This window comes from Leptosomus discolor, chromosome Z (genome assembly GCF_034619465.1).
Source record: "Leptosomus discolor isolate bLepDis1 chromosome Z, bLepDis1.hap2, whole genome shotgun sequence".
In the NCBI taxonomy this organism is placed as follows: domain Eukaryota; kingdom Metazoa; phylum Chordata; class Aves; order Leptosomiformes; family Leptosomidae; genus Leptosomus; species Leptosomus discolor.
The window spans coordinates 6028386-6054006 of NC_141419.1; the positions used below are offsets into that span (position 1 = coordinate 6028386).

General features: G+C 48.5%; 1 protein-coding gene across 1 annotated transcript in view; it reads right to left on the reverse strand.

Moving 5' to 3' along the window:
- Positions 1-25621, reverse strand: part of CSMD2 (CUB and Sushi multiple domains 2) — a 298000-nt gene that overhangs the window by 17028 nt on the left and 255351 nt on the right. Inside the window, exons 47-57 of the mRNA XM_086480279.1 lie at positions 24556-24744; positions 23673-23819; positions 22550-22738; positions 16937-17122; positions 16428-16622; positions 14863-15036; positions 14315-14488; positions 11420-11593; positions 10359-10547; positions 7603-7776; positions 5163-5345 (exon numbers count right to left, since the gene is read on the reverse strand). Of these exons, the coding sequence (XP_086336405.1) occupies positions 5163-5345; positions 7603-7776; positions 10359-10547; positions 11420-11593; positions 14315-14488; positions 14863-15036; positions 16428-16622; positions 16937-17122; positions 22550-22738; positions 23673-23819; positions 24556-24744 (1974 nt within the window). The remainder of the gene's footprint in view (positions 1-5162; positions 5346-7602; positions 7777-10358; positions 10548-11419; positions 11594-14314; positions 14489-14862; positions 15037-16427; positions 16623-16936; positions 17123-22549; positions 22739-23672; positions 23820-24555; positions 24745-25621) is intronic.

The window sequence follows — 25621 nt, forward strand, 5'->3', positions numbered from 1 at the left end:
AAATTACCATTTCACTGCCTGCCCATACATCAGCTGTTCTCTCCTGCCCAGCCTCCTCCACCTATGCACGTGGCCAAACACACACAGGTGACCCAAAAATATTACTTTTGTGACTACAAGGGGACTCATGGAAACGGTTTAATTAGAGCACACATCAGCTGTGACCTGTATAGGCTAGATGTAAAAGAAACCATAAATATGAGGATGAAAGGTGTGAACTTTTAAAATAATAATTTAAATATAAATTGGATCTAATCATGCAAGTGAGCAGTAAGCGGGTAAATAATCCCCTTTGGCTTCAGTGGGAGACGTAAAATGAATTAGGCCCCAAAAGAAAACTGGTATTGGCTCTGTTTTTTGAACAGGGTATAAATGTTAAAGAGCCTGGAAGTCCCATAGTTGTACCCACTCCTGTCTCCTTAAGAGTCACTGCTTTTTTACCAGGGAAATAGTTCAGGAGATGATGCTCAGTTGGAATGACTGATGTGACAATAAAGATTTGACTCTCCGCTGCAGTAAGGAGCGCTGAGAGCCAGCTTGTCCCGCTCCTCTCATCCAAGACCTGGTTTCTGCCACGTTGCAGAAGACACCGCAGACAAACCCGGGAGTCCAGACCCTTCATACCCCCATCAGCACACATCTCCTCGTCTGTGCTGATGACCCAAGAGCCCCAAGCCACAGTCTGCTCTGGCTGCGCAGACTGTCCTCTGCCAGGCTGAGGGCACCACAGAGCGCTCCTGCAATGCCAAACCCTACTGCTGCTGGTGAAATATTTCAAACATCCCTGCGGCTGTTATGGAACTCCCCACCCTTGGTTTTCTGCGTTTGTTTCTTTATCAAAGTAAATTTTGTTCCTACAGTTATTTTTATGAAGTCTTTTTTGAGCGAACCCCACGGAAAAGCTTGCTAAATGCAATTAACTCCATCCCCACAAAGTACTGGCACATTTCTGAAGTCTACCTGCAGCACAAAATTTGCCAAGCCGCTCTAGGCTGAGCAGTGGGATGGGGTGAGCTCAGCATGGCAGGCTCTGAGCTCTGCTGAGAGTCTAATGGGAGATGGCACAGTGGGAACCAAACACTTAACGTGCTCCTGAGCCTTCCCGAAAACTTGGCTACTCGCCCTAACCTGGGAGGTGTAAGATCCCTTCAACACTTTGCTGCTTCCTCAGGTCTGCCGCGAAGGCAAGGGCACACCGCCTCGCTCCCCGCGTTCCTCGCGGACGCTGACATCTGCAGTTATCAGACAGGAATGGCTGTGGACCGGAGGGGTTTCGGAGCCAGCCGCAGCGGGCACGACAGCAGGCTGCACGTGCTGGTGCTGTGACACCCTCCCGCGATTTCTCCTCCTCCAGAGGAACCAATTTTGCATTTTGAGGATGTGTGCTGTGCGTGTGTGCTGGGGTGGCCCGCGAGCAGCGGTGGCGGCGACGTCGGGGTCTGCTTGGGCTCCCGACAATAGCCAGAGCCGATCCCTACGATCCCATCGTTGCTGGGGGGAGCTGGGAAGCTTCTGTACACTACAAAGCGGCCTCCGCTATATAAAACATCACAAAGCTCAGAGGTGCTCCAAAGCTCAGCAATAATTAATTTGATTCCAACCCAAGCATCCTTTTTCTGCAAAGCTTATTAAGATTCCCCCCCTTGCCTTCCTTTGCTTTTTCCTACACGCTTTACAGCAAGCAGCAGCTGGGAGAAGGGAATTTCTCTGGGTCCTGTTCAGGCACTCAGCTCAGAGCTGGCGTAGCTGCGCATGAAGCCAGTGATGCTCAGAGCATGGTCAGACGAGGCCACTGAGCTCCTCCCCAACACGTACCACCAGTATCCAAACCAGCATCGTCCAGAGCAGGGCAAGGTGTCACCTGTTACACACTTTAAGCTCCCCCAGCCCCGCAGAGCAAACACCTCCCCGAACACCGTGCGAGGGGCTTGTTTCAGGGCCTTCCAGCGCCAAGAGAAGGCGCATTTCTGCAAGAAGCAGCAAGCCCTGCTCTTCAGAAACCGCAGCAAAGAAAAGCCGAGTGCTGATGACTGCTATCAGCGCACATCTGACTGCGCTCGAGGTGGCATGTGAATACAGTGTCCTTTGCATGTTCCCCCTCCTCTTTTGGGCTCTGCTGCCGTCTGACCGCCCGGCTGAAACACCCCCCTAATGATGTCTGACACATCAGGCAAAACCTCCGGCTGGAATGAGGCACAGCTGAGAGCCTTCGGAGTCTCAAAGCCTTTGCTCCGGGGCTGGTAATTTCCATGCTGTTTCATTTAACCAGTAACCCATAACCCACCTAACCATGCAGAGAGAGAAAGGAAAAAGCAGTCTAGACCCAAATCCCAGGCCTGCCACCTCCCATGGCCTCAGTGGTCAAATAGGCATGAGATAAAATTCAGTTTCTTTTCCCAGTGTTATCACTTAAAATAGACACATTTCTGTCTTCTGAAACTGCCAAAGAGCAGCCAAAGCCCCATCTCATCTTCGATGCAGTTTTGATTCACTTGGAGAAACAAATAAACATTATAAAGGCAAATATTCTACTTGACTCCTAAGAGGAGGAAGGATGTACAGCAGAGTACAACTGATGAGCCCCCTCCTGCACCATGCCTCAGTGAACACAGGCAGGGCACCAGGAAGGAGGAGAAAGAAGGAAAAAAAGCATCTAAAATTTAATTTACACTTTAAAAACTTGCTGGAAATTAAAGCTAAATGAGGCCTGAAATCTGCAATTTTGGAAAGCCAGGGAAGTTGCTCTTACTGGGGACAACAAAACCAGAGCTACGTAAAACAGACGGAAGCAGGAGTCTCAGAAGGAGTCCCTGCAATTAATTTAATTTCAAACTATTTGTACATTTTGGAAAAATGAGTTGTGACTTCCTCCTCCTCCCTATTCCTTTGGTTTTCTTAAAGGAAAATGTTCTTGTGGGTAAAATGTTATCAGGATTAAAAGCCAATGAGTTTCAAGGGGACCCTCTGTGAAGCTCCCATCTGCCACCCCAACCCCTCTGTGGATCAGAGCTGTTCTGGTGCGGGTGCAGGAAGAGACCGAAGGTTGAACATCAGCCCCTTGACTTCAAAGTCAAGCAGGTGCTTTGTAACTGAACCCATCGGGGCAGCTTGCTTGCTCTCTCTGAAATGGAGATAACGGCTCTTCTCTCCTTCCCTTCTATCGATGCTGTAGGATTTGCACAGTGTCCTCTGTACGTCCGTGCACTTATGTGTTCCTCTGCAGCGGGCCCTCATCTTCTGCTGAACGGAGCGAGACCCTCTGTGCTCATCTAGCAGCTAATCTGGAGAGCAATTTGCATTGAATTCCTTGGGCAGGCGAGTGCTGGTGACCTGTGAAGCCCCATCAGGCTTGATTTTGCTCAATTTTGGTGACTGAAAGCGGTGAACAAGTGGCTGAGTCACAGAGCTCATGTGCCACAGAGGTGCTGAGTGGCTCTGCTGCTGTGCTGGAGCTTTTCCACGGCAGCACCGAGATGCCCGTTCCTTCCAAGCACCTGCCTGGGCACTCAGCCCTCACCCTCAGTTGCCCTGAATTCAACCCCAAAATTAATCTCTCCTCTCCCTCTCTTAAAATACCTGTTCCAGAGAGTTGAATGCAACACGCCAAGCGCAGTCAGAAGAACACCTTGTGGTGCTGGCAACTCGCTGGGAATACAAATGACAGAGATGGAGGATGCTGCTCATCACTGTGAATTTCTTTTCTATATTGGCCAGTCAGCACTTAACATTAAATGACTACATTATAGGCATAATGTTATTATTATTCATAAAGTATGAAAAAAAATCTGCCAGGGATCTGTATTTTGGTGCCTCTGGAACCTGATGGGTTATTTATCCTGACATTAATGAACAGAGCCTTTCCACCAAGAGAAAAAAATAAGAGAATGAAAAAAAACCCGAGACCTGAGTGTATTAATAACATGATTCAGTGTCTTTTCAATCAAGAGCTCCATCAATTTGGAATAAATTTCCAATTCATTTACAAACTCTCTCTGAGCTTTTGGCTTGCGAAACAGCTGGAGAGAAACACTTGCCCAGGTCTCCTTGCATTTGGTATCCTGCCTCGGTTTTGGCTTTTGTTCTTTTCCCAACTGATTTTTAAACACTTTTATAAAACAGTAGCTGTGAGCAGCACAGCTCAGAGAATCCGGCTGGGGTTTATTGGATTGGATTACAGGGTCTTACTTGATTCCTTCAAATGGAAAAATAAGGGGTTTGGGGTTTTCAAATACGAAAATATGCTTACTGGATTATAATTTGCATTTTGCATTTCTGCTCAATGTAAATGACTGTTGCATGTGCCAGTCCCAGCTTTGACGGAGGTTTGAAGCTATTGACATTTCTCATTCTGCTGAATATCCTCAACAAAGCAACAATGAATTAGCCACTGGTACCCACAGATCTCACAGCAAAATGGGGCACTTCCGACCATCGAGCTGGGTATATGATGTGGATCAAGAGACATTCACCCCAGTGATTCTTGCAGTGAGCCTGTGAGCGACAGTCTCGGGGGATGACTGGAAGTGAGGACCAGATCCCAACGGCTCTTCCTACTCTATACCTCAGGTCAGATGTTGGCACGAACCTGAGTAACCTGAAACCCTTTATACCATCCTGGTGCACCCTGCACAGCGGGCAGAGCTGGGCATGCAAAAAGGTGATGCTCATCCTCTGGCACTGAAAAACCTCCTGTGAGATGTGACCTACAGATGTTTCGAAAGCGATCTGTATTTTGGTGCCTCTGGAACCCGATGGGTTATTTATCCTGACATTAATGAACAGAGCCTTTCCATCAAGAGAAAAAAATAAGAGAATGAAAAAAAACCCGAGACCTGAGTGTATTAATAACATGATTCAGTGTCTTTTCAATCAAGAGCTCCATCAATTTGGAATAAATTTCCAATTCATTTACAAACTCTCTCTGAGCTTTTGGCTTGCGAAACAGCTGGAGAGAAACACTTGCCCAGGTCTCCTTGCATTTGGTATCCTGCCTTGGTTTTGGCTCCTTGACATACACGCAGTTTTTGGAGGACAATGAACAAGAGTATCATTTCTCGCAGCACCAGACTGTCTCTGGCAACTAAAACAGAAAGGATAGGCTGGCTGGGACACCCCAGCAGGCTTGGCATGAAGCGTGAGAGGATGCGGGGTTGGAAAAGTACCTTCACATTCTGGCTGTGTGCCGCTCCAGGAGCCGTTGGCTTGGCAGGTCCTCTCGGATGAACCCCGGAGCGTGTAACCGGGCTCGCAGCTGAACCGGACCACGCTGCCTACGTCAAAGTCGTCTCCCAGCCCAATGCCATGAGAGGGGATCCCTGGGTCACCACAGACACCCTGGCTGCCTCCTGTTCAGAAGAGAGCACAGCATCAGCAAAGCAAGTCATGGGGTTTGGCCCTCCTTCCCTCTCAACTGCACAGGTTCAGAGGGCCAGCACACAGATTTGGGACGTGCGACTGACTCAATTTAACTCTGACTGGCTCTCAGCAGAGCGGGGAAATTCCACATGGAATGTCCCCTGACGACAGGAGCCCACTGGTTTTAAGCTGGTTGCAAAATAACGGCCATAACTCCTGAATCTCACGATGGATCCCTCACCAGCTGCAGCTGCTTTCCACGGCAGCTGCTCCAGCAGACAGCAGCTCGGTTGCCAACATCAGTCACGCGGATGGTCTCCCTCCAAGCAGAAACCGCGACATGCTCCAAGCCACCTCAGCACGCCCTATTGTATTTGCAGAACAAGAAGCTGTTGGGTTTGGAGCACAGGGGCGGGAGGGATCCAGCTGAGAAACATCCGCTCGTACAAGTTGCGAACACTTGGAGCTGCCGCTGTAAGTTAGGGGGACAGGAGGAAGGGAGCAGCTGCAGCAGATGCCTCGCAGGGGTTCTCTGGAGCAGGCTGGAGAAATGCCCACCTCCTTACTGCCTGACACAGGCTCACACCGAGTATGCCTGTTCTTGGCTTTCTCTGCTAATGACCTGTGTAAACACATCCACCCCCAAGCCAGGAAAGACTATTTCACTCCTGCAGCTAGTAATGAAGTTCCCGGTTCCTGGGCCTTCTGTGCCTTGCTGCAGGTACAGCCTTTGCACTGTTAGGTGTAATGTACAACATAATGAGCATATTCATCATCCAGAGAATGTACTTGCTTGTAAAGAGAAGGGGGAGAATGTTCCAGGTTCAGCATTTTCCTTCACACAACGACTTACAACAAAGTCTTTTGTTTCATCTTGCAAAAATAACCCGCACACAATGGAGAACCTTTGGCAGGAGACGATCTGAGCTGCATTCTGCCTCTTCACTGCTTTTGTAACTGTACCGCCCGAGTCTGGTGTAACAGAGGAGCCTCTCCCTAAGCCCTTGGGTGGAAATCACGGTTCTGAGGTACTGGCCGTTCACCTGGCCCCCAATCAGAGAGGGCTTGTCAAATCGCATCAGCCTTGGTCTAAAGCTGCCTCCATGAAATCATTCAGAAAAATCACACACAACAGATGTCAGTAGGAACTAGTCAGAGTAACACTGGATGTTTCCAAAAATTCCACTTGCAAAGATTACAGGAGAGACAGTGAAAACCACATGGGGAAAAGGCACAAATTAGAGCAGAAAACCCTTCTGAACAGCTACAGATCAAGAACTCTGCAGATACGGCTTCTGAATACGAGGATGACTCCGCTTGATTTCCTTTTCCCTTCCAAAGCAGAGGTTAAACTTGGTCAAGTGGAGCTGCTAAATCTAAGTGGCATAATTAAAAATTAACACTTGTCCCAAATGCTTTGCTCCAGCTAAGTTCTCATTTCGTCTGCCTCCGTGCCCTCCAAAGAACAAGTGACAGGATGGCGTGGGGAGGGCTTTGCACAGCATCCTGCCGGTTAGTCAGCACCCTACCTTCCACTGGAGGCCATCAGCTACGATCCCAGCACCCCGACTTCAGCAAGGCAGGCCAAGCACATCTCACTGCATCTCCCATGACTCTGACCCAAGTCCGTCTCATCAAGGACTTTTTTTGCTTACCAGGATGTTTTCAGTGCAAGACCTTTCTCACTTTGGCACAGGAGTGGGGATGGACTTCTGTTGCCAAACTGCTCTCAGTGGAGATGCTGATGATGTGGAAACTCATTGTACCAGCTTTCACTTGCCTTGTGCAGCCATGGGACTGCTGTGGTGCCGTAACAGCAGATGTTAGGCCCTGGAAAGGGGCCACATGGGCTTCTTTTATTGGAATGCATGAGAAAGAGCGTGAGATGCTGCAGATAGGATGTAAGGACCCAATTTTGCATAAGACACGTTCATCGTGTACAGACTCTGCATGAAGAAAACTGTAAAGCAGCAGGCTGCAGTACACCTCCTACCACAAACATTTGCTGCAGTGATTTATTTCTCGTCTTGCAAGCTGAGTGGTTTACTCTCTGTCTGTGCTAATCATCCAAGTTGCAGGAGACTGGATAGCTGAGACGTAGCGATTTTCAGGGTCTTCCACCATCTCCCTCTGTAGCATGTGCACTTCTCCAGCTCAGCAAAGCACATCAGGCTGCCCCCTCACAGGACAGAAAGTGTAGGGGAGGATGGGACTGCCCCATCCTCTCCTTCCCAAAGCCCACCTCACCTGAGCAGTGCGGCAGGGAGCCGCTCCAGCGCCCGTCGAGCTGGCACATGCGCGTGGAGTTGCCGATCAGAGTCTGCTTCCCCAGGCAGCTGTACCGGACCACGGAGCCGACAGTGTACTTGTCCCCTGAGATCTGAGCGTGGGGTGGGGAGCCGGGGTGGCCACAAGAAACCACTGTAAGAGACAGATGCCAACAGCTTCAACCACGAGGGAACTGCCCGTGATGCTCGTTCGAAGGCAGACACAGCAGGTACACAGCAAAGTACTGTGTGTCTGAGGTTGCTGCGTGGGACCTTGGCAGATTAAACCCACTCGTCTGCCCCAGAGCCCACCAAACGCCTGGTGGCTCATGCCACGGTGCGGGTGTGGCACAGCAGACCTTGCATCAGTCTCCTTCTGAGGGACATGAGCTCATCCTGTAAGAGCTGCCAAGGGTTTCTGCATACATGCCTCGGTCTTGACACTGACAGGTGTTTTGCAGTTTCCTTGGAAGACTCGTCCCTTTTTAAACATGAATATTTCCACGCACACCCTCACACCCCCCGACAGCGCCAGGCCCTACGACATAGAGCTGTAATCGATGCCGTGTCACACCTGAGCAAATTACCCTGGCAGATTCTGAGCACTGCTCACTCGACCATTGCTAGTGAAAAGCCACCGCTAACAATAATTAATAGGTTTACTTTAGCTTAGCAATCAGAGCGGGGACAGGGAGGCTGTTGACAAATAGACTGACAGATCTAGGGACTATCAGACAGTTTGGATGAGTACGCTCAGCATAAAGACCATGCACCACTCGGTTTCTGAAGGAAAGCATCTGTAATGGATAGCTTCTCCCCCTCTGCTAGAGTCTAAAAATACCGATACTGGCATTAGGCAGAAAACACGATGTATGTTTCAATAAAAAGGAGAGCATGCGTATGTTTGGGCACGTGGGCGTTGAAATATACTGGTGCAGAGCTGTGACTAAAACCAAGGACGCTTTGCAAGGAAGTGGGTTTGATCACTAATACTTAAACTCACACTGTAACTAACAATTTAATAACAGATACTCCAGCAGACCCAGCTAAGCTTAAAACCTGTGGTGGTATCGAGGTTTTTAAAGGATTTACGTACGCAGCGTGAAGACTGTTTCTTCTGATGCGTTAAGTAAAGTACACGGGAGCAGAGCCTGTTGGACTCGCTCTCCCACCCCTCAAAGGGGATCAACCCTGTTTTACTCCTTCCTCAGAAACAGGCATGAGACAGAATTTGCAACCCAAGCTTGTCTGGCATCAACCTTCTTAATTTATGTTTTAGAAAGTGCCTAGTAAGTTGAGGTACCCAGCTACAAACACTTTAAAGGGACGCTGAGCACACCTTAAGTTCAACACAGAGAAAACAAAGACATGCAAAAATCTCTTATTATTTTTTTTTTCTTTACACTATTAAGCCCGTGAATCCAGATAATCAGTCATAAAACTGACCTGAGTTTCCAAAGTTTTGGGAATGCCCACAAATCCTCCAAGTCAATGGATGCCCATCGTTTTAAGGAAGGAAATCCCTCTTACTTAGCTGGAAAGCTGTGGACTGAGGGAGCCTGAGACGTTAAGCTCCCAGGTTTTAAAAGGTAACTACCCTCCTGGAGCCCCTGCGGCTGCGGTAACATGTGGTTATCACTTGTCAATTCCCCATGGCCTGCGCAGGGTGCTGCAAACGTGAGAAGGTGGCATGCTGCTAACAAACGGAAAGGAAAATGTGCCAAAAACTACTTTGTATGACTAGGTGTCAAAGGATAATACAAGAAAAGAAAAGAAACAATCGTGGCTTTGGAACAGCTACGCCGATTTGAACTTAAGGAGCTCCATTTCTGACTGCTTTAGAGATTCGTTATGCCAGGTAACGCGATCACAGCTGCTTTATTCTCCAAGAGGACATATCAGCTGAGCTGGGCTGCCAGGGGTCTGCTCCTGCCTCTGCCACTAGCTCGCTGGGCAGCCCTACATCAACTCCAAATACACTTTGGACCTTGGTTTCCCCCAGCGTAAGACAAGGACACTGCCACAGACATTGTTCATACAATGCACAGAAATCTCCTGGAACAGATACTACCACTACAGTAACTAGTAAGCACATGACCACCATGAGTATTTTGTGTCTTTCTACGCCACTGGAAATACCCCTCAAGCCGAACCATCACCCAGAACCTCCCAATTCTCTCTGCAAACAGCAATGGCCAGGATACTGTAAGAATGGGGGAAAAACGTAGAGCAGGGGTCAGGAAGCAAATCCTCTCCAGCACCCACGTCGCAGCAGAATAAAGGCTGCATTTATTTCACCGTCACCTCTCTCCCCTAAAGCCGCGGGGATGAGTGGGTGTATGGAAACTCAGCCGTGCCTGAGCGGTGCAGAATACTCTCTGTTCTCAGCCAGGCTAATTGCACACCGCCTCCCGTGAAGACCTGTGCTGCAGAAGTTCTGCTGCCCTTCTCCACCTGCAACACTTTCACAGGAGCTGCATGGAACCAGTAAAACTCAGTGGCAGCTGCCTTCCCCTGCAGAGGGAAACCATCTCTGTCTAATAGGATCTTTCTCCCCAGACCACAAATTTTCCTTCTGTGGGCAGGACCCAGAGGCCAGTGAAGCCGATGGAAGGATTCCCATGGATTACAAAGAGCTTTGGATCCAGACTTTTTACATAACCATTCAGCTAAGCAATGGAGAACTACACGGGATGACAACCTGTGGTGGATTAGGTATTATTCTGAAGAACTTACAAAGACACTGTGGGAGGGCACGGTCCCAAGTGCCATCCCCCTGACAGGTAAGGACATGGGTACCCAATAAGTAATATCCATGGCTGCACTGATATGAGACAGTTGTTCCAAAGCTGAATCTGTGAGGACCACTCGGCTGCACTTGACGGATGCTGTTTTCCAGGTGCCCGGGGTCAGTACAGTTTACAACTGCAAACAAACAACAACAACAAAAAAAAAAAACAAAAAAACAAAGGGTGTAACAAAGAACAAAGGATTCTCCAAAAATGAGCAGGAAAAAGGGGAAAAAATTGCAAATCACATATTCAACAATTTCAGGTTTGGGGTTTTTTTTAGTTTTTTTGTTTTGTTTTGTTTTGTTTTTTTTTAAAGATTCTTTGGGGCAGAAATAGAAAAAATCCTTATTAAAAGTTAAAAAGAGAGAGTAGAGGCAATCCTGCAGGCTCCCGCCCTGCCACGCGGGGCTCAGCAGCAAAGCCTTGCTTCTCTCTGGCCCCAAACCGTGACTGACATCACCCAGTTGAGAATAACTGATTTCTTGACCGACACAGCAACAGTATTGACAGAGATACTGGAGCAAGGGAGTACAAAGGAAGGGAGTGCAGGGAGGGAAGGGAATCTGATAGGTGAACTTGAGTGCTCATACCAATGGAAGCAGGGCAGCCTAGAAGGAGAAAGGGCTCTGCACAAAGACCGTGGCTTTTGCTTTGTGTAAACTGGTCTAGGGTTACTGGGATGACCTCTGCTAAGGGTCTGGCCTGATATTTTCTTGTATCCTCCCCACTTACAACACATACTTCAAGGTCTTGGAGGATGCAGGGCTGGGCAGGGTCTGTTAACAGCTCTGAGTGAAGCCCAAGGGAAAAATCAGTTTTGTTGCACGAGATTTACACAGGCCCTCGGAGCTCAGACATCACTTGTACGTTCCTGAGGAACTGCAAGATTTGTTTTACATGAGTCTATGACGGTGTCAAGCTGGATTTTAGGAACCCCAATAAACCAGCGAGGAAGGCGCAGACAAGTCCCACTTGCCTAGACCAGGGTGGAGGCAGACGACTTACCACGGCAGGCGGGCAGGGTGCTGCTCCACTGTCCGTTGGCCAAGCACTGGGACTGCGATGCTCCTTCCAGGCGGTACCCAGTGTTGCACACAAACTTGGCCACATCGTTCAGATTGAACTGACTCCCTTGGGTCAAGCCATTGGCAGGGTTGCCAGGGTGGCCACAAGTGATAGCTACAATTAGAAATCAGAGGTGTTACTTTTTTTCTGCCTGGAAGAAAGTGGATTATCCATTGGAAAATGTTCCCAAGGAAGGAGACCATAAAACCCCCTCACATCAACCCTGAAACCCACACTGACTTCAAAGATTTGTGGTCAGCTCTGTTGAAATACTGAATCACGTTGAGAGCATGGTACCTTTGTTCATTTTACTGGCATAAGAAATTCTCTGAACCGCTCTCTAAGCAGCTGAGTGCCAGCATCCTACCGACTTACACCGTAAATCCCTAGAGCTCCTCTTCAAAAATCCCAGCTACTGCTATTAATCTATTGCCTTACATTACCCTGGGCATCACACACAGAGTCATGAAACCTGATGTTTTCCTCCCTCTCCCTGGTGTAAGTCAGATGTATGCTCACTGTAGTATAAAGTTACACCTGGAGGGATAGTTAAAAGAGGGGAAAAATGTGAGAAAAATCAGGTTTCTAGCATATGGCCTAGAAAGCTTAAAACTTCCTCCTTTAAGTTTGAAAAACTTTGGGGGAAAACCTTTATTTCTAAATCCCTGAAGTGAGGATTTTTGTGTCGTTCTTGTTCCTACGGCTGCTGTTCGCTCAGGCCAGCGATGAAGTAAAGGGCTAAAGGGTCCCGGTCTGAGCTGCTCCGACAATGCCCAGGGAATGTGCAGAGGCAAAGGCTGGAGCAGCAGAAAGCACAACACTGAAATTCAAAGTGCTTTTGCCTGGCCACTCTGCTGGCGCCTTGGCAGAGCTGGGTGATACAGGGAGGACACAGGCCCTGCTGCGAGGGAAGCCTGGACACCTTTGCTTCAAGCACAGCAGCGAGTTCCACTGCGCAAAAGAAATAGCAGGAGGCACCATACAGAGAATTTTTGGCTGCTTAAGGAATGCGACATCTTCCGACAGCTGAGGACAAAGCAATATTGATTATTGTCACACTGAAACAGTGTAATGGTCCATCAGTAAAAGTCCAGCAGTTTAGCTGTACAGCTGCCAAAGTCAGAAGCTAGAGGGGAAGATGAAATTCCCACAAAAGATCCGTAACGCATTTGACTGCCAGGGCTGGACTATACCACAGGGATGGGAATTTATTCCTTATGCAAGCTAGTGACAGGTACAGGTCTAAAAAATATGAAGCAAGACAGTGTTTCAGTGCTGCAGGAAGCAGATGTCAGATTCTCTGAGGTACTTCTGAATATGATTATACATGTTTTGAAACAGGTGATGGATTCTCTCCCAGAAAAAAAAAAAAAGGCTCCCCACAGTTGGCAAGGATCAAAAAGACCCGTTCACACAGAGAAAGCAACTGCAGCAGATTTAAAGAGAAAACATCAGGACAATAGGAAATTACAATGTAATGTAATAACACACACCGTGCCCTGAGCTTCTTCAGAAGCAATAAAGCCTCAAGGCATCTAATTTCAGAGCCCAACACTGCTCTGCTTTAACGACATTAAATTTATGTTATCCATAAGGCCTAATGTAGTGTAATAACTTCAAGGCCAACTTCTGCACGAGACACCTTTACAGAAATCTGCACAAAAGCTGGGTGGCCTTTCAGGTGCCAGAGCCAGATGCCGGCAGAGAGCAGAGCCAAGCGAAGGGGATGCATAGGAACCAGCCCTGTTCAGTGGTCAGAAGACAGATACAGACGAGCCACGTTCATCTGCTTTGTTCTAATGGGTTTGGTCCCTCCCGAAAAACAAGACGAGCCATGCAAACGGATGTGTAGAAAATCCTGCATTTCCATAAGTCTGCCTGACAGCACCAGGACCTCTATCAATATGATTTCCTGATCCAAGGTTGGCATGTATACACTTGGCAGGTAAAAGTGAATTAAAACTTCTTCAACAGAGCATCCTCAGACATGAGAGTAATACAAACCTACCTCCAGACCCAGAGACAGCCTTTCCAATAACTCTTTTCCTAAAAAGCTCATGCAGAATCATAGACATCCTTCAAATTTTGGAGTCACTGCTAACCTTGACAACTTAAGTCTGTTTCTTACTTTTTTGGCTGGAATCTGCATATTCATTGATAGGTCATTCCTTACTTCATATCTTGCTGTTATTATTGTGCCTCAGCACATAAAGCTCTAAACCAGGCAGGACAGGTTGGAAGCAAACAACTGGAGAATCACGATATGAAATACATGGATTGCTCTGTCCACTGATAAGATGATGCTTAAACTTATTAACACCTTAGAGCTCCAGAGACTGACTTAATTAGCTTATTTACTGGAAAAATAAATAAGCAGGTTGTACAAGGTGACTTGTGAATGTGGATCAGAGGAGAGAGACTGAGTTTTCTCTGGCACAGAGCATGGGTCTCAACGACGGTGACAACGGTGGTGTGCTTGGTGGGACTATGTCTGCTTTAACCTCCCCACACCTTGATAATGGATGATGTCCTCAGAAACCACACCTTCGACTGAGCTCATCCATTAGAAATTCAGCGTATGAAAAACACCAAAGAAAAGTAGAATATACAAAGCAGAGGGAAGCAGCAAAGCAGCCAAAACTGCAGCACTGCCACTGCTCCCACACCTCGGTTCTCTTCCATGTGAACCCCGGGGATGCTTGTGCAGCACGCTCACTGTGCGTGTGCAAAGCAACCGTACGCAGCCTGGGTGTGTAAACTCTGAACAATGGTTTTTACATGTGCTCTTGTCCTCTGACCGTCACTGGGGCTAAAGAAATCTGACAACATACTTACGCACACAGACAGGCGTCTTCCCAGACCAGCGGTGATCCTGCTGGCAGATCCGCACCGACATCCCAATGAGGCGGAAGCCGGGGTTGCACTGATAAACCACGCTGCCGCGGTAGTTGTAGTTCTCCCCGTTGATCTGCCCGTTGACGATGGGACTGGGGACACCGCAGTGCCCCGCTGCAGGAGGGAGACAAGGAGAATCACCGCGAGCTCACGCCTGCCCCTCCTGAAGGCATCACACACCACCCGGACTCTTCGGGTAGATTTGAATTTGAGACTCTGCAGCCATAAATAAAACCAGAGCAGCCATAAAAACCACATATCATTTTTAAAGCTCTCTTCTCCTCTCCATTCTCAAAACACCTTACATCTACTGAGCAGTAAGGAGTCAAAGTCTGCTTCCCTGTTATATCTACTTAAAACCCTACGGCTTCAGCAGCGCCAAGTCCTCGCTTGGGTTCTTTCTTGAGTCAGTATCTAAAATTCCTATTCTCTCCTGAAACGCAATCAGGCCACTTTCCCAACGAGCATCATGGATACCCCACACCTACCCAGACATCTCACTTCTGCTCCGCTCCAGAGTCCGTTGGCCATGCACTCCCGCACGCGGGACCCCACCAGGGTGTAGCCAGTGTTGCAGGAGAAGATGGCTGTGGCCCCATAGCTGGTCAGCGTGCCGATCTTGTTCCCGTTAGGTGGAGTTGGCAGGTCTCCGCACGAGATAACTAAAAGAGATCCCAAAGCGAGAACAGTCAGGGAGCTATGACTTTAAAGAAATGCACTGAGTGATGCATTTCATTCTTATCATAACGCAAGTGATTATTGAAGTCGGAAACGAGTAGGAAAGTTCATTAAATAGTTACACGGACAATAACAACAATTCAGAGTCGTGTTACATGAGGTGACAAATATAAGTGCTATTAATACATATGCTTCAGGATGCGAGGGAAGTACTAAAGATAAGACTGGCAAGGAAGAAACTACAGAAGCTTTTCAGTCAGGAAGTTTTTAACACAGGAATATTTCTATTATCAACCCATTGCGAGATATAGCTGGGAAGCCTGACTTTCAGAAAAGCCACAAAATGGCACAAGATTTCCAACTAGAAAGTGACACCCAGCTTTTTCTCACACCATGACTTCCAGGACAGAGCTGACATCTAAAGAGCAGACCCGCAGAGGACACCTAGCTGAAAGCCTGGTTTGCGGGGTGCAGCTGCAGCCTGACCAGGAGCCGTTGCAAACACAGCTCCCAGCCACAAACTTCAGCTCTTCATTTTATCTACCTTAAAGATCTGCAAACCCTCTGGAGCTTTAGCACTCAGCAAGAAATCAAGAGACTCACGCTGGGTGCTTCTGACCTTAGTGCATTGCCAAGATCCTGTCATTTGAATTTAGGTGGCAATAACACTGGAGAAGTAAAACGAGGTCAGGCTCATGCTCCTGGATCTGGCTGAAGAGCTAGCAGGGGTAAAACTACATCTGTCACTGGAGCTGGCAGTTGCTTCTCTAGAAACAAAGGAAGCCAGGAGGGAAAGGAAAAGCTGCCATTCTGAAGGAGACATTTTTATGTCTCTGCACTTAGATAGAAAAAAACACTCCACCTTTGACAGAAGATCCAAGGCACAGCAGTCACGTCAGAACAACTGAGCGAGCTGCTTGTTTGCCAAGTGTGTTTTTGATTTACAGGTGACACTGTTACCCTTGCAAACTTGTCGTTTGCATAAAATTGGAAGAGGTTAGGGTTTAAATCAGAATTTTTTATTTTCTTTCTTAAAAGCAAACTTCAGAGCATCTGCCACCGGTGATGGCTAAGCTGCTGGGACCCGACAGCAACAGATGAGCTAATGTGCTTGAGTTCTCACAGAACTGTTTAGATTAAACCAAGAATCACAGCAACAGATGACCTCTCCCTGCATCCAAACTCTCCTCTACCAGAGCAGATCTGCAGCCACGCTCTCGGATGCTGCCAAGAGCATCCAGGGCTGTGGTGTGTTTGCACGCCAACAGCAGAGCTTGCACGCCCACCAAACGGGAACCAGAAACCCCGTCCCCCGCCAAGACATCCCGTGGAGCTGGCCTGTCCCAGCACAGCTCCTGAGCTTTACTGCTCTTACTTTTACAGGTCGGCATCGGTTCGCCTATGCTCCACTTCCCGTTGGCTTGGCACCTGATGACCCGCTGGCCTGTGTAGTAGTACCCAGGGTCACAGATGAGCATTAGCTGGGCGTTGTAGTGGTACTGGATCTCGTAGGTCAGCCGCCACCGACCATGCTCTACTGCAATGCTGTTGATATCGGGACAGGTGACAGCTAAACACCACATGTGGTGAGTCAGGGAAAAGAAACAAGACAAAAAGACGTTAATAGGTGTGTTTAACTCCAGGGCACTTCAGCAAGCGTGCTGGCTTTTGAACAAAGAGGCCAGTATTAACACCTCTGTGTTTCAGGCGGGAAACCAAGACACCACGAGAGGGGACATCAGACCCAAGTTTCTGCAGGGTTAGAAACCTGGTGTCCTAAATACCGTGCCTGTGAGGCAAAGCTGTCCATGCTAGAGCTGGAAAACATTGCTGAAGGGACTTCTGAAATTCCCTGCAGGAGTGCAACCTGCTGCAAACACTCACCCACACACTGCGGGGGCTGGTTGCCGTTACTCCACTGCCCTGCCTGCAGGCACTCTGTGCTGGGCTCGTCCCCAGGCTGCAGCTGGAAGCCCTGGTTGCAATGGTACACGGCTTTCGTTCCCACTGTGTACTCCTTGCCAAAGACAACACCGTTCTTTGGGGCTCGGGGAACTCCACAGGAGAGAGCTGGGAAGGAGGAGGGGAAAAATCACAGCTGAGAAATCAGTCAGCTTCCAATTTTACCATGGATTTGTGGTGAGCTGAAAGCCCATATCCCAAGCTCTCTTATTTACAAAAGCTCCAGCCCTCTGTTGAACCCCAGAAGCTGCAATGAATGCCCACTTTCACAGAGGATCAGATTTTCAACTCCTGTCTATCAGTGTGGTAACAGCAAAGCCAATGCTGAATAATAATTTCTCCTGGAAGAGACACTGTCTCATACTTTCCGTAATATCTGTAACACAAAATGCATCAACACAGTATTCAAAAGTTTTCACACAGCGATAAAGGATTAGATAGCAATAACATTCTGTATTTACATCCCACAGCAGCAGCAACCTGAAACCCCTTTCCAACAGCACTTCCGGATTACATAAGGCAGCAAATTGTGTAATTATGCTGTGGCAGAAGGAAGGCTAAATTTAGCCTTACGGCTGAGAAGGTAAAGGGGAAATTCAGGGAAAAAATGGGTAAGCTGGCACAGTGCCAAATAGCTGCTCAAGATGGCAGCACTTCGGAGAAGATGCTCTGCACCCCTCCTGCTGAGCTTCTCAGTTCTGAGGCCAGGAGAGCGGCCAAACAGGGCAGAAAGGGGACAGGCAGGTCACAGGAAGATGAGTAACAGCCAAATACAGACAGATCAGAATCACGTTCATTTACGCTGCAAGGGTTTTGCAGGACATGACAAGCCCTCTTCCCTACCACTGGGAAAACCAGCACTCGGAGTCTGCCACTCAAGTCTGGTTTTTTATCCATCAGCATTCAGAAGAACCGGGAAGCCAAATCCAGACCTGCCTCCAAAAACACCATGGGGGTTTCCATCCCTCTCTGAGTCTTGGCTCTGGGGGGAGCCCGTTTTGGTCGGGCTGGAGATGCACAGCCCACCCGCCTGGACAGGCATGGGATGACAAGGGGAAAGAGCAGCCTGGGACCTGCAAAGCTGTCATTGCAAGACCACCAGCCAGCGGGGCTGCCAACAGCCTCTGCAGGGCACCGAGATGAGCACAGCCTGCTAGTGAGCACTAATTTGGAGGCCAACACCTAACCCAAACAACTGTCTGCATTTTAAACACGCTCTAAAGGAAATCCATTCCTTCCTGGAGTAGCCTGAGCTGCTCCCACTCAGCTAATGCACAAACTGGAGGCTGAGCCTATGTCTCCTGAGCCACACGCTGATACTTCAGCACGCATTCACCTTTCTGTTTTCCCCTCTGCACACAAACGAAGGCTGGAAAATCAGCAACCTTAGAAAAGTCACCTTCTGGTGACATGGACCCCACCGAGCACCGAAAAGGAGAGACCAAACTTACTGTGTACAGCATCAGCACAACCACTGGAACTTTCTACCACTCAAGGTCCAAGATGCTTTTATCCCACTACTGCTACATGAGTCGGCCGGAGCCCCAGCCTGGAGCACAATTACACAGCACCTTGCAGATGCTGGTGTTGCTAATAGGTGTGAGTAATTCAGCAGGCTCGTATTAGCACGATCAGGCATATCCCTGGTTGAAATGATAATCACACGTATGTCACTTCATCGAGCTAAGGAGCTTGGCGAATCTCTCTACAAGGCTGGGTGTCTAGACAAGCAGCCACGCTGAATACCAATTTCATTCTGAGGCAAAAGTGAAGGGGACCTGGAAAGTCCTACCCTTTCACTTCCACCTGGCAGCTCTCTTATTACTTTCTGATGTGGAATCCAACCAAAAAGGCTGGTGAAAAAGCTGACCCCATGCCACTGCCCCCAGCCCCCCAGCAAAGCTTCCTCCTTCCTCTGTTCCATTCTCCTCTGCAGACTGATGCTTCACCAAAACTCATCACCTCTATCTGCCACCAGGAAACCGAGGCACAGCGACGTGACAGGGAGGGACACCAGGAGTGCAGAGAGTCCAGGGCCAGCTGTGCTCCAGGTCAGGGAGGCTGAGCTGCCGCTGGCCTTCGTTTCTCTGCATGAGGGAAGGATGACTTACTGCTGCCTTGTCCTGCCTCCCAGCAAGCTCCCTCCTCCTGCCTCTCAAGTTTGATCATTTAGAGTCTTTCCATTGCATAAGCCTTGCCCTGATACAAACATTAACAATAATACTGCACTTCTGGGCCAGATGCAGGTAACTAAAAAGTTCATTAAGCCATCAAAAATAATTTAAAAAATGTAACCCTTTTCACCTGCAGATGGTTGGGTTACAACACGAAGAAGAATCCGACTGGGAGTGCCAACTGGGGCGGTGACCTCTGCTGCCCTGAGCAGGCTCTGGTGCCCTGCACCCGATGGCAGGATCCTTCCTTCCCTGCAAACCCAGCATCCTCAAGCAAAAGGGTGGTATTAGTAAGTTTTCATTTACAGAGCCCTGCACGAAGCAGAGAAGCTTGATTTTTGGGGTGGCAATAAACTTGCCATCTGCTGCGAAGAGCATTTCTGAGGCTCAAATTGTGGGCACTGCAATCCATCAGAATGAGAGATGACGAAAGACAGTAGTTGTTCCAGAGGAAAGTGAACCAGCATTTGGCCACGGAGAGCATGGTCCAGGGAAAAAGAAGAAGGAGCACTTATGGGGGTTCAGAGGTACAGAAACTCTGCCTGCAGGAAGATAATGTGCTAGGAAAAGGGACAGAGGCTATGAAAGCAAATTTGCAGCTGGGATTCCGAAAACAAAGCAGTTTAAAAATAGGCAGCAGAGACAGAAAAGGCATATTAGATCATCTTGTGTTCTCCCCCATTGTGCCAACTCAAGATTGTTCCCTGCAGAATATTCTCTTCTGCTTCCATAAATGTCAGCTAGGACAGAGCACATAGTAAAGATTATTCAGAGGGGACTGGGAAGGGGAAGTGGATTATGCGCTGTCAGAAAGGAGCTATGGGAAATGTCATTTGTTAACTAGACCATGTGTTTATGGGCACCCCAGTTCCCCTCCTCCTGACACAGCTGATTGTGTGAGCAATTTATGCAGCGTTATGGATTGAGTTCCCAAACCTCTGCCATGTGGTCCTGGCCACCAGAAAGGATGAGAAATTGAGTATAGCCCAAAACGAAAGGTTGCCAGTTGGCTTTGAGAGCAATGGGGAGGGGGGGGGGTGGGGGGGTGGCGGGAAGAAGGATGTTGGATTTTACGTAGCAGAAGCGGGCAAGAGGAGCAGAGCCAGCCTGGCTATCAGCTGCTGGAGGCCAGGCGGGGGAGCTGCTCCGCCATGAATTCTCCTACAGCTCCGGCTCGCTGCCGCTCACTCATCTCCTGCATCCATCTCAAGGCACTTGATAACCATGGGCCAGTATTAAGATTCCTGACATAAATACAGAGAATCAGAGAAAGGAGGTGACTTTCCCAAAGGGGCTATTTCAACCTCAGGATCTAACGTGACCAGCAAGCTCTCCTCCTTGCTGGCGAGACAGGCTCTTCCAGAGGGACATCCAGCACCAAGATCCTGACCATGCTGCTCTCTGTGTGCTCAGTGAGGGGACACACACCCCTCCAAAGGGGAAATGGGGGCAGGAGCCTACCTGAAATGCTATGAATTAGCCCCTAAATTCTTCCTCTGTTGGTGACTGCCACGGAGTGGCACCATGGGTTGTGCCCATGGAGCTCCTGACATGTCATGTGTTCAGCTGAACTAGAACGGTATGGGGTGGGTTTAATGCTTCTCATGCAGCTCCCATGGGAAAGCCTCTTCCCACACCCCTCCATGCCACGGCACAGACCTGGGGTGTGCAGCAGGACCGCAGGAGCTCCCTGCATTTCCAGGCCAGGCAGTGACAAGCCATGGATGGTCTGGCTCTGACTCCCTCCCCGGAGACCTGGGAACTGGTGCTCAGCGACTCATTTCTCTGCTTTGAATCATTGCCATCAGGTGATACCTCATCGAAGTACATCCTCTTCCAATCTCCCCACACATCCTCTCTCCATTTCCTCCCCACCTCCCTGTTTAAAATCCATTCCCCATGCACCACTAGACCTCTTGGAAGTAAATACAGATTTTGGAGCTGAATATGAGGCTCCGGTGGCATTCCAGCACATCAGGGCAGTAAAGACTCAGAAGCATTTGTACCTATTCTTGATTACATTATTTTCCTCAAAAAAGAAGCAGTACATCAGAGATACTCCTTACGCTGGGCTAACGATTCGGGAGGCACAGTTGCCATGACAGCCCCTCGCGCTGCTGGTCTCGCTGCGCGGTTCATCTGCTCATTCCAGCACTCGGCGTTTGCCCCCACCCGTGTTATCGTGGAGGCTGAATCACTACCTAAGCTTGTGCCCAGTTTCCCAGCTCCCCCTTGCCAACGGGACTGGGTGGCAGGGTCTTGGTTTACTGCTTTCTGCTCATGTTTAAATAAACACAGACTTGAGAGGGCTCCAAATGGATGTAAGCGCCCACAGCACAAACCCAAGGTTCAGAGGCAGGAGTGCTTGCACCCCTGGGCAATTTCCAAAGAGACTAGGTGATTCAGGAGCACAGAAAGGATTTTTTTCCCATACTAAATAATCCTCCTTTTCCTTATAGCTTGGACTAGACAACAATGCAGACACCGCAATGAGATTTTGCCTATGCTGTCTCTGTTCCCTGGCTAGTTTCCAGGGAAGTCAATGCAATATTAATCCCCAGTGCTCGGTCCCTTGGAACATGGATGAATGTTCAAAGACACTGAAAGGCTTCATCGGAATAAAGATGGGCATGTTATCAACACAAAGGAATAGGGATGATTGGCGGATTGAGAAAAAGGTGCAATCAGAAAGTGAACAGAGTGAGGGAGACAAAATAGTGCAGAAGCAAAGCCCCTCCGGTGCACACTGACCTGGCTGCCCCTCCACTCCCACGCCTGGAAGGAGCCCTGTGCTAAGTATGGTATGTCATAAAGATTATGGTTAATTAGGAGGAAATGTGGAAAGAACAAGCACATGCCTAAATCTTATATGAAGCCAACAGAAACTGGGCACCATGTGAATCCCGAGAAATTTCTCATCCCCCGTTGGCACATGCCGACCTAAGAGGGCACTTCCAGAAATACCATAGGAAATTCCAGTCACTAAAGCCCAGTGGGAGCCACGCTCCTGCCAGCCTTTCCGGATTCTTCCAAGCAATAGCTTCTCCCATCCTTAACTGAGGCTTAACTGTATCTTCACTGAGAGTTCAAACACTTCTACAACAGAAGCCTTCGCACAGATAGGCTTTTCCTCCCGTACCCCACGCCAGACAACAACCCTCTGCTCCCAAACTCCCTACTTCCTTCCCTCCTTGTTCATCTGTTCCCAAGGACTTGGATATAAGAGCAGCACACCTCACTGCCCACCTGCAGCTCAATATGGAACTGGGGGAATTACAATACTTATTTATTTTTACCACATTTTCCTCAGTCCTTCCCAGGACTCCCGGATCCCCATAACAGTACGTTTGCCTACTCTCACCTTGGCACAGAGGGATCGCCTTGTTCCAGTGGAAGTAGCCTTGAGGGTGCTGGGAGCAGGTGGTGGTGCTGTGGCCAACGAGACGGTAGCCCGTGTCACAGCCAAAGCGGACCGTGCTGCCAGGGTGCAGACCTGTCTGGCTGAGAATCAGCCCGTGGGCTGGCGGTTGTGGGAGGCTACAGTATGGAGCTGGAGAGAAGGGCAGAAGAAAATAAATCAATCACGGGATGGGCAGTTATCAAGACAAATTCCCGTCCTGTTCTCAGGAATGACACCATGCTTACCATAACCTAAGGCTGTACAAGAAGCTGAGAGCTTGTGATAGACAAATACAGTCAAAGGGGGAAAGAGCACAGGGCTGCTATCCAAGTTTCACTTGGCTCTAGAAATAAATACTAATTTCTGATAATTAAATATTACTTAATTCATTTACTGAGTAAAGTCATTATTTATTTATGACATACCAGCAAGTTCTCAGCCCAGTTTTATAACTTCCATTAATTCAGATTTGCTAAGTTCCCAAACACAGTAATTCATTTTAAGGAATTCTCAGCAAACATTCAGTACCCAGCAGTGGTTTTGTGCTGAATGAGCAACCACTGCTCCTGCGAGAGCAGTGGCAGAACGTCTGCACAGGAGCACAATGTGTTTTAAACAGGTCACTGCAAACACCACGACACGGTCAGTCACGTGTAAGTTGTGCCTCATGCACCAAGCAGCTCCTAACACGAGTTCTTATTTTGTCATGTTCACTTTCAAACATCTCAAAATGGTCTCAATGCAAGGACCCGACAATTTCCTAACACAGCAATCTTTACTGTGAATTGCACGGGATGGGTTTCATTCATCCAGAGCCACATCGCCTATGGTTATACATTCTGGTTCTGATTCTTCAGGGTGGTTGAGAAACCAGCCAAAGCTTCAAGGTTTCTCCTGGAAAAAAACCTGCCTTCCCCAGCCTCCCCGGCTCAGAATGAGCCCAGCTTTGTGCGCCTTCCCAGGCTTTGGCAGCTTCTGCTGACACAGATGGCCTATGCCCCTCTGCAGCAATTTTGTGGAGATCCTTGGCTGAAGAGATGGCCATGTTCTTGGCAGAGGCATCTAGTCTCTGCTGTGTGCTTACCAGAGTAGCGGATTTTGAAGCCTTTTCTGTTGTAGGCATGATCAGAGGACCAACGAAGATAGACTTTGTTCCCACTGCTGGTGACGGTTAGAGGGGCAGAGTAGTTCCCACTCAGCGACAGGAGCAGTGGACTCTGGCCAGAGGGACCTGTACGGAAGGAAAGTCAGGGCTGAGAGGCAAACAGTCACTTATGGACCTTACACGCCACGGTGTGTTTCTGCAGAAGGAACAGGCATATTGTGGAACTGTAGCACAGGAGCTTTCACTGTAAGTCCCGGAACGGCAGCTCATGCGCAGGGGTTTTTGTGAACACGAGTCCTAGTGCAGACACCTGGCTCCTAGGAAACCAATGGCAAATAAAGTCTAGTTGATCGCAGCAAGACTGGGATTTTTAACTCCAGGCAGCTTGCCTTCCGCTCAGGTCCCAGTGGGCAACCACAGGAGCATCAGCACAGTGCTTGGATTCTGCATTTGGTTACAAAGCTGCTTCATTGTGAATATTGACAGATCCCCTCTCAGTTCATGAGAGCTCATGGGCCTAGAAAATCTGGTCTGCATAGGCTTCAGGGATGAGAATTCTCACCTTCTCAACTCGCCCCTTCCCAGCAACCTCTGCTACAATTTCTCCCAGGAGCTTGCTAACTCCTGCCCCCCTGAAAAATACTTTAGATCCATCCAAAAAACGAATCATTGGTATCTTCTTATCCAAAGAACCAATGAATCTTAGGAGGAGCTTTCTTTAAGTCCAGCAGAAGGTTATAGGCAGAGTGGTGGAAAGCTCTCCCCAGAGCGCTCTGGGAACAGAGACTAACTACTACAAAACTCTGCCGCTTCTTTCCCTTCCCCTCAGTAGCTATGCAAGTCAAACTGGTGAATCTCTTACCATCAAAGATTTCAAACTCATCATATTGCTTCTCGCTCAGGAAGTACTCTATGGTGAGGGAGATGTTATACCCAGGCTCTACCTTCACCACCCAAGAACAGGTCTGAAAGTGAGGGTAACTTCCCAGGAAGCTCTGGCTGAGGATCACACCAGTGGAGTCTGTCATAACCTCGTTCATCGGACAGTGCACTGCAGGGAACGTGAAGAAGACAGAATAGAAAATTAATTCTCCTGTTTTGCAGAGGAAAGAAGGAAGGAAGGAAACAAACAGAAGATACCATGGCCAAGGTCTGCCTTGATGAGCTAGGTCAAGATAGAGCACAACTCCCACCCGTGCACATCCACTGCACACCCTGACCACTGGGGCTCACAGAGAATCCCCAGACCCTGATGTAGGCTCCAAACGAAGCATGCTGCACTTCCACAAATCCGAGCAACTGCCGCATTTAAAGGAAAGGGCAAAAAGCAACACTGCAAGCAAACAATTACAACTGTCTTTGCATCACTTCACATCTCCCTCAAAATGAACAGCACTGCAACCAAGCAACTATTCTTAAGTTACAAAACACTCCGCAGGAATCCCTGGAAACTTTATTACCTGGGTTAGAACACGGTGTGGAACTACAGGCTTATCCCAGGTCACCCACAGAGTTGTTAACTAGGACGTAAGAACTCCCAATTCCTTTCTCTAATCACTACACCCTGTTCAGCTTCTGGAAATACTGCATCTAGCTGAAAATACTAAATAAAAAGGCCAGCAAAAAACACCTCAGAAGAGGAGGCAAACACACAAAGTGAGCAAAAAGCATAAAAAGAAAGGGATCTTTATGTATCCATAATCATCACTAAAGCCCAGTGCAAACGCAGTACTTGCATTAATAGAAAGCAGCCAGAACTATCCAGAAAGAACAGTGTATTCTTTCCAAATCCTTAATCCCATCAGTGATTTTTTGACCTCTATAAATTGGTGGCCAGATGTAATTTAAGCAGTCCCTTTACCCCCAGGCTAACAACCACCAGTAAATAATTGAATGACCTCCCTTTCTCTCCTTCAGTTCATGCTATT